The sequence below is a fragment of the Oncorhynchus keta genome, chromosome 14, assembly GCF_023373465.1.
Source record: "Oncorhynchus keta strain PuntledgeMale-10-30-2019 chromosome 14, Oket_V2, whole genome shotgun sequence".
NCBI classification, from domain to species: domain Eukaryota; kingdom Metazoa; phylum Chordata; class Actinopteri; order Salmoniformes; family Salmonidae; genus Oncorhynchus; species Oncorhynchus keta.
Genome location: NC_068434.1, coordinates 70,478,152 through 70,487,153, shown reverse-complemented (window position 1 = coordinate 70,487,153; position 9,002 = coordinate 70,478,152). Strand labels below are relative to the sequence as shown.

General features: G+C 44.9%; 1 protein-coding gene across 3 annotated transcripts in view; it reads right to left on the bottom strand.

Moving 5' to 3' along the window:
• Positions 1 to 2,132: 2,132 nt before the first annotated feature.
• LOC118393914 (furin-1) overlaps positions 2,133 to 9,002 on the bottom strand; it is a 97,360-nt gene continuing 90,490 nt past the window's right edge. For 2 of the 3 annotated variants that reach the window (XM_035787119.2, XM_035787120.2), the window contains exon 16: positions 2,133 to 6,062. In XM_035787119.2, the coding sequence (XP_035643012.1) occupies positions 5,446 to 6,062 (617 nt within the window). In that variant the 3' untranslated portion in view covers positions 2,133 to 5,445. The remainder of the gene's footprint in view (positions 6,063 to 9,002) is intronic. The other variant, XR_004827653.2, reaches the window with a different exon arrangement.

The following is a 9,002-nucleotide window of genomic DNA, read 5'->3' as shown; positions in this document are numbered from 1 at the left end:
CTCAGTGACTGCCTGCAGGGAGAAACTTTGTAGCCGGGCAGGGGAAAAAGAGGGAGAAGCATCAGGGATAGTCACATTAGAAGGGGTGGGAGATGAGGAAATGTTGGACAGGGAAGGAGGCATAGCTGAGTCAAATAGGAATCCTGTCTTAATGAAGTGGTGATTAGAGCTCAGCCATGTGCTTCGTGTCAGTAACAACCACATCATCAACATTAAGGGACATGGGCAGCTGTGAGGAGGAGGGTTTATTCTCCAGGTCTTTAACTGTTTTCCAGAACTTCTTGGCGTTAGACCCACAGAGAGAGAACTACTCCTTAAAGTAACTAACTTTGGCCTTTCGGATAGCCTAAGTGCACTTATTTCTCATTTGCCTGAACAATAGCCAGTCAGCCTGAGTATGCGTGTGCCGAGCATTTCGCCAAATGCAAGATCACAGTCGAACCAGGGGCTGAACCTGTTTTTAATGTTCATTTTCTTTATGGGGGCGTGTTTGTTAACAATACCACTGAAAATATTAAAAAAGAAGGTCCAAGCGTCTTCGACAGAGGGGATCATGCTGACTATATACCATTTTACAGAGGCCAGTTCATGAAGGAAGGCTTGCTCATTAATGTTTTTTAGCAAGCGTCTATGACAAATCAAGACAGGTCGTTTCACTGAGCAGCCATTACGAACCCAGGCTGTAAAACAGTGATCACTAAGGTCATTACAGAAAACACCAGACTGATACCTATCAGGATTATTTGTGAGGATAACAGAGGAAATTAGCCTTTTCTGGGTGTTTGGAGTCATACCTTGTGGGATTGGTGATGATCTAAGAAAGATTTAGGGAGTCCCATTGCTTTAGGACTTGGTCAGGTGGTTTAAGCATGTCCCAGTTTAGGTCACCTAGCAGGACAAATTCAGACTTAGTGTAAGGGACCAGGAGAGAGCTTAGGGCAGGTAGGGTACAGGCCGGTGCTGATGGAAGACGATAGCACCCAGCAACAGTCAACAAAGAGCTATTTGAATGTTTAATGCTTAAAACCAGCAAATAAAATTGTTTGGGGACAAACTAAAGGTTGTGCACTGTGTATTCCCACTGAGTTTACATGCTGAACCTTGTTTGAAGTCGGTAGGTCACATGACCAAGTAGCTATTAAAATTAAAATAAATACATTTAAAATAGTGTGAGATGTAAACCGACAAAAAAAGGTGCGTGCAATGTGTGTATGCCATCGGGTTAGCTAGAACCAATTTTGAAAGTTTTAGGAGTAATGGTTAAAGAGCTATTGAAATTAGAAATGTTTGATTTGTCACCATGTTGACGGCCCCTAACTGCTGATGGTGGACGTTAAGGAAAACTAACAGCGAATATCCAACCTGAATCGGTCTTTACCTCGGGAAATTCAAGTAAGTCCCTCCCGGTTTCGATCCATTTAAGAAACGTTTTTCGACAGAATTGGCGCAATGAATATGCCCCAGTGGACAGCCATTCGCCTATACAATGCGCTCTTGCAATAGCTGAATAGTGCCAATCCCAGCCTATGGAATAACAATTTGAAGAGTTCCTCCCTTCTAAACTCCCTCATGGTAGTGTGCTCCATACTATCAAAAACTAGTTTAATTTAAGAAGACCACGAGTGGCGCTTTTATTGCTCAATTGAATGCTGATAAGAAAAATGGAAACATGCTCAAACTCGCCCACGTTTGATTTACTTAAACAGCTGCAAGTTAGCAAGATAAAGTGTCACCAACAAAAACGTAAAAAAATAGGCCTATGGCGAATGTTGGACAACTAGTAACTGACAGATTACATTAAGAAAGTAACCTACCCAACCCTGGGTGGAGGCCACATACTGTAGCTCTTCTGGTGCGATACACAGTACTGCTATTGTAAGAATCAGGTTATACTTTTATTTTCATGTACCACAATTCTCCAACTCCTCTGGGGTTATCCTTTGACTCTATATTTGAACTGCCATTGTATTCTCTTAGAGCACAGCACTCCGGTGAAATAAAGTATTCTGCTCAATTGAATCTAGCTGGACATAAGATATTGATTCTTGTCATACAGGTACAGTATCAATCATAATTTAGATTTTTGTAATACAGCTTTCCATCAATCACATAGAAAAGCACATGACAAATCCTGAAGTTTGCATAGATCTTTATTTTTCGTAGAATCTATCAATTAAATAAAAAGGACAAATTTAACAAGAGCAAAACAAATGTTTAAATTACAAGAACATTACACTGCACCATATATATATATAGTACAAAAATAGGCCTTATTTTAGAGTTATGTCCCATCTAAGGTAGTCATTCTTTTACATTATTCATAGGTCACTGTTTCTGTAAGGTACTATATGTAGCCCCAGGCCAAAGACTTCATAAGGAGAGGTGTGGAGAGGTGGACAGAGCTGGATGGGCCGTATGTCCAGAGCTCTGTTTAACCCCCATGAGTGTGTTTCTTCTGTAGTTATAACACACACACACACACAGCCTCATTCAGCCCTTTAGTGAATGGGGATGGGATACATTCTCAATCTGCTCCCTCCACATCCAACGCTGTATCTCAGCATACAGAATGTCTCAGCTCCACCACTGTCACCAAGCAGGGGGTGGAGAGGGAAAGGTCTCTCTGCATTAAAAAGCAGGAATAACAAAGAGATTAAAAAAATGACATTCATCTGATTTATGAATCAATGCATATAGAAAACCTCAGATTGCATCATCTCCCCAACTCAGGCTCAGCAATCTGGAGCAGAACTGTACTGAACACAAGTCTAAATTGCCCTGTCTTTGGTAATGCCAGAATCTCTGCTGCAGTCAGCTGTAGTATTGGGGCTGCACTGCAAGGGGCGCAACCTCCTTCCCAGCAGCTGTCTTTTTCCTTAGACATACTGTTATAATGCAATATAGATTTCCACATTCAGAAGTGACCAATTTAGAGGAAACAATGTAAATGGGGGGGTTGGGACATTAAAATGATTGCTATATGATTGCTCAACTGTAATTCTGGTAGGAAGAAAAATCTCTTAGGATTTATCAGTTACTTCATTATCATCAACGACAGCACCTTACATCAGCCAGGGTTAAACGGCACACTGTTCCAGCGTTGTGGTAATTACATATTTTGCTCAAAGTTGGCCGTCATTACTTTGCACTCAGAGGATAGCAACTCTCCAATCTGTGTATGGAAGACTGTCTTCCTCAGAAATGTTTTTAATTACATAAGATTTAAAGCACAGGAATCACCCCCCCCCCCCTTTAAAAAACAATCCTGAAAACTATATATTCAGAGGGCATAAATAAGGATATATTAAATTACATTTAAATTGTGCCAAGACAGAATAGGGGAGGAGAGAGAGAAAAAAAGAGAGACTGCAGCCCTCCAGCCCTGGCACTGTAGATAAAGACATTTCAGTCTTATTATTACAGTAGAAGTGTAAATCAGTGTAAGGAAAACTCGTACAGTTCAAAAGAAATATCCTTCTCTGAAAAGCATTCACCTTTGACCTATATAATCCTTCATCATCGCTATGGAACACATATACTCTGCTGCCGTTGCTGTGTGATCTGAGTGAGAGGACAGGATGAGCAGCTGCATCAATCTTTTATGCACGTTGTCACTATGACAGCCCCTCTCAGTGAAGCCCCCTATTATCTGCTGGAAATGAAAAATAACTTCAACATAAAAATAGAAGAAAGAAAAAGATAGATGGATCCAATATTTGTCCAATGGGTGAATTAATGAGGTACAGATTGTAGAAGAAAGATATGCAGCCAAAAATTCACTTAAAAGTTTTTCAATAAAGATACAGTATGAGTAGAGAAAAAAAAACTCATTTGGAACACATCTGAGCTGTAGTGTCGTTCAGGATATAATTCATTGGCAAGTATATGAAACAGATTATCTCTAGTTGGCATCGACATCCCTGATGACGACTGGAGGGCGAGTGGTGAGAAGCTGTGATAAGTCTCAATGACAGATAAAAGATGTTAAAAGAAGTTTGCTTATTATAGCCAACCTCAGTTCTTTGACATAGGCAGATCTTTAAAGAACAGGGAACGGGAAACTACATAGGCCAACCAGTATCATAACTCAGCCTACAAACACAACCACATCCTTAGTATTCCTAATGTGGTCATTCCTTCCCTTTGCTCAACTGGACACCTGCTCACACACTTGGCCGGCACACACTCAGACACACATATACCTTACTGAAACGAGGTAGGGTGTGTGTGATGAACAGCATTAAAAAGAGCAGCAGAGTAGGGAGAGTAAAGTGCCCGGTCTGGTAATCATGGCCAGACTTAGTTATTCTCTCTCTCCTCTGCAGTGCATAAAACCCTTCTCTCTATCACACACTCCTCTCACTACCTGTATAGCTGCTCAGAGAAGCCCACAGGAACCCTTGTGTTAAAAGTCACTTCTACAGTACTGAGCCCCATCCACAATACATCTCACTACCACTTTCATCCTCAGTAGCTGAGCAATTATAAGAATTAAGTGGAAAGCCAATGTAATTATTCATAGGTGCTTCTTTCTTGGGAATGGGGTTTCAAATCATAGAGGCAGTATTATTTTGGTCTAAATTCTGAGGCCCAGTAAAGTGTGGAGGCGTAGCTGAGTGAACTGCTGACCTATCTTTGTGGATCTGGCAGCGAGCAAGCACTCAGTCCGACCCCCCCACTGGAGAACAGAGAGGGGCGGAGGTCAGGGGACTTTATATAACCCTCAGAATCACATGAATCCAGCATTCCTAAACCGCTCGGAATAAGCAGAACGCCTTCTGAATTCTATGCTGGGGGTAGAGTGAGTGTTGCTAGTCTCATGACTCATAGCCTTGTATCCAGCCAGAGCTGAGAGATACAGTCTCATACTGCAGCATGGACACACACAGTAGCTCTGGGAGAGCCTGGGTCTGATTCACCAAAACACTGGGACTATGAGGACTCAAGCTGTGGCTTCTCAGAACCTGACCCTACCCCGATCTCACTGTCTACTCAGCATGCGCACACGTACAGCTGTGTACCCCCAATTTACAATCTCATACTGCACTGGAACTGGAGAAAAAAAAAAGAGAGCAAACAATAATGGTTTGTTTATTGTGACAGGGAAACCCTGGAGACGTCCGGGAAATGGGCTGTGTTCAGAAAACACTCTGTCTGATGGTGATTGAGGGCGAAAGGGCACAGAGAGACAGTTTCATAGAAAAGCACCCGAGTGTGAAGCGAGCGCCGAGCGCGCCCAGGCCATCCCTGTTCCACGTGACTCCAGTCTCCCATCAGGTCACCCACTACAGAGTGGAACACTAAACCTGGGGAATGAAACCCCATGAGAGGAAGAACGAGGGAGTGAAACAGGGAAAGAGAAACCAGGAGGGGAACATGAGGACAGGGAGCCCAGAATTAGACAAGTCAGAGTGATTTGGGGGGGGATACAAAGACAGGAGGGGGTTAAAGAGCACTTTGTGTTTTGATAAAGGCAGTCTTCTCATTGTGTACGTCAAACTCATCGTTGTCTGAGTCAGTGTTCACCCCTTCGTCGCCCCACACCGTAGGGATACCGCGGTACGACACCATTCTGCTGCTGCTGCCCCCCAGGCCGAAGCCCCCCCTCAGGCCTGAGCTGGCCTCCTCCAGTGAGGGCAGTTTGGCCAAGACTCCAGACCTCAGCTGCAGCAGAACGAACACCCCAGCGAAGGTGGCCATGATGATCATGCAGCTGAGCACGGCGATGGTGACGGGCAGGCGGGAGCTGAGCTCTGGGCGGGGACCGGCATTGCCCTGGCCCACCATGAAGTTGCCAGGGGACTCCCTCTGGATCTGGTTGAGGTGCAGGCAGGTGCTGGACACAGGGTCCAGGTGGCTGTGAGGGGGGCAGGAGAGGCAGGCGCTGGGGCTGAGGCCGCTGCAGGTCAGGCAGGGGGGTTGGCAGGGCAGGCAGGAGGGGACCGAGGCTGGATCCACAGAGTTCCCCATGGTATAATTGAGGAGCTGGGAGCCTGCGGTGTAGCCAGCTGGACAGTCCCTCACACAGCCTTGCTGGAAGAGGTAGTAGCCACCATTGCACTCTGCATACAGGGAGACGAGGAGAAACAGAGACACATTTTAGTACTGCTGGTGTCCAAATTCTTTATTTAACATGGTTAGTGCACAATCACCGCTAATAAATTTATTTAATTCACACAAACCTTCAATATGTGAACTGTATTTGAAAAGTCTGCCATGACAATCATGCAGCACATTACGCATCGCCTCATTCTGGGGCATTAAAATCATGAGCCTGTGAATGTGCCCTCAACTTAAGCTGCATAATGTTCATGTAGCTTCTGCTAGAATGAACAGTTTCCTGCCGCAAACTGTTTGGAGTGTGAATGTGCATATTGTGTGCTGAGACAAATGCAGCGTGTGTAAATCCCTCATCTATCTGAGGAGAAATGCACTGTAGCATATCTATGCCCTGAGCCCTGCTTTGCCAACCCAGTTGGAAAAAATAATATCGCAGATATATAGACTTTCTAATAAGCTCTGAAGCATCTATCTGTACTAAGTTTACACATCCACGTGGACAGTTTGGCAGTGGCATTAGTGTGTTATCACCGCAGTAGTTTCAGTCGTAGCACCCTGTAACTCGTTATCTCTCCCAATGATTTGGAAAGCTAATCTCACACACACAGCTACTGAGCCCCCCCCCAGCAGCCCACTCCGCAAGGCCCACTCCCCCCCAGCCTACACGGTCCGACAGACCATTACCCCAATCTAATTACTTGGTTCATAATCAGTTGTCATTCTCTCCCTGTTGAAGTGGGTGGGAGAGAGAGGAAGGATCAAATGAAATTGGAGAGCAGGAAAAGAGGAAGGAAGAGAGAGGAAGAGGGTGGGAGTAGTGACAGAGGGTTGAGGGAGAAGGGGTTGATGACAGAGGAAGGAAGAGAGAGGGAGTAGTGACAGAGTGTTGAGGGAGAAGGGGTTGATGACAGAGGCAAGAGGAAAGGAAAGGGGGAAGAGGGAGCAGTAGGGATGAAATTCCAACACAAATGATACAGTATGTCTACAGGGCTGGTCTGGCTGCACTAATAAGAGTTGTCATCTGCTAACTGGCTGAATGTGTTAATCACAGCCAGGCCCAGTCCTGGCCGTTCTGCTGCTCTAGATGAGACCCAAAATATTCCCGCCCTCCTCCTATACCCCCACAAAACTAGAATAGTCCCATTAATTAAGTATTTTCCAGACGTTGAAGTGACGTTCATTTTAGGTTCTGAATGAAAGGTGAAAATACATATTTTCCGGATGTTGAAATCAGGTAAAATGTCAGTTCTGAAAGAAAGTTGAAAATTTATAGTCAGCCGTCTAAGTTTGGACCAAACGAAGGTCGGTCCAGACCAAACCTTTAAATTGTTGTATTTTCTTTACCCAGTTTTTCTCCCCAATTTTGTGGTATCCAATTGGTAGTTAGTCTTGTCTCATCGCTGCAACTCCCGTACGGACTCGGGAGAGGCAAATTTCGAGAGCCGTGCATCCTGCGAAACACAACCCAACCAAGCCGCACTGCTTCTTGACACAATGCCCACTTAACCCGGAAGCCAGCCGCACCAATGTGTCTGAGGAAACACTGTGCACCTGGCGACCGTGTCAGCATGCACTGCGCTCGGTCTGCCACAGGAGTCGCTAGTGCGCGACAAGGACATCCCTGCCGGCCAAATCCTCCCTAACCCGAACGATGCTGGGCCAATTGTGCGCCACCCCATGGGTCTCCCGGTTGCGGCCGGCTGCGACAGAGCCTGGACTCGAACCCAGAATCTCTAGTGGCACAGCTAGCACAGCGAAGCAGTGCCTTGCGCCACTCGGGAGGCCCAGACCAAACCAAATCTGAGCCAAACATAGACGTCTATAATTGGTTCAGGTTTGGTCTGGACCTGACCAAAAATCTACATCTGTGGACGTGGAAATAAAATAAGACTGGTCTGGACAGGACAGGACCAAATAAAAGACACCCAATTGATTTCGGCGTCAGTCAGTGCTGACTGGGGTGTAGCCTACAGTGTCGGCCTGCAATGGAATTTTATGAATGCCCATCCATTTGGTGGGCCTACTGTTTGTATTTTTTTTTTAAAAGGCAGTTGCATTTGCTTCATTAGTCCTGATTCCCATGACTAAGCTACCCTGTGACTAAGCTACCCTGTGACTAAGCTACCCTGTGACTAAGCTACCCTGTGACTAAGCTACCCTGTGACTAAGCTACCCTGTGACTAAGCATCCCAACTTTATCAGGAGTTATCCTGGGCCTATTTGCAATGAGAATCAATGCGTTTAACACAGCAGCAAATGCAGAAGTATCTTCTTTTTCCATATAATCAGCTCGTCAAAAATGTACCGATACAAACTTGAAACCAATGTAACCCACTGGTTGTCCATTCCATAATGTCATTAAAAAAAAATGTTTTACCTGTCCTGTTTTTAGGATTGTTTTGGGGCAGAATTATGTGTTGTGTTGTTGGAGGCGCGTCTTGGTCAGTTTAGCTCGGAAAATCCGTCCTCGCCAACCTGCCGCCATGTTTACTCAATATCTCAGTAGATGTCTCTGAGGACGAGCTAATCAACAAACTCAACCATCCAGAGTCCATGCTTCACAACCTACATCTATGCCATTACACCACTGACGATCTGATACAGTATACCAACAAGAGTGTTAAATTGTGATACCCAGGGGATCCTGCAGGGGTCAGACTGTTCCTGCCTCTCCCAGTCTTATTCTAGGGCAGTGGTCTCCAACCTCAAGTATGAACACTAACTTAAAATTGAACATGTCACGAGCTACTTTTTTTAAATTTAATTTTTCAAATAGGCACATTATTTTCTTCTCCTGTACCCTGCAACTCTTCCCCGGATCCTTCATCAGGAAGGACCAGATATGTGCTTTCTGTCAATATCCCCATGTAATATAATGGTTAATAAACAGTATTTGGCATGACAGGCCCCATAAAATGTGTATTTTTCCAAATTCAGATCTC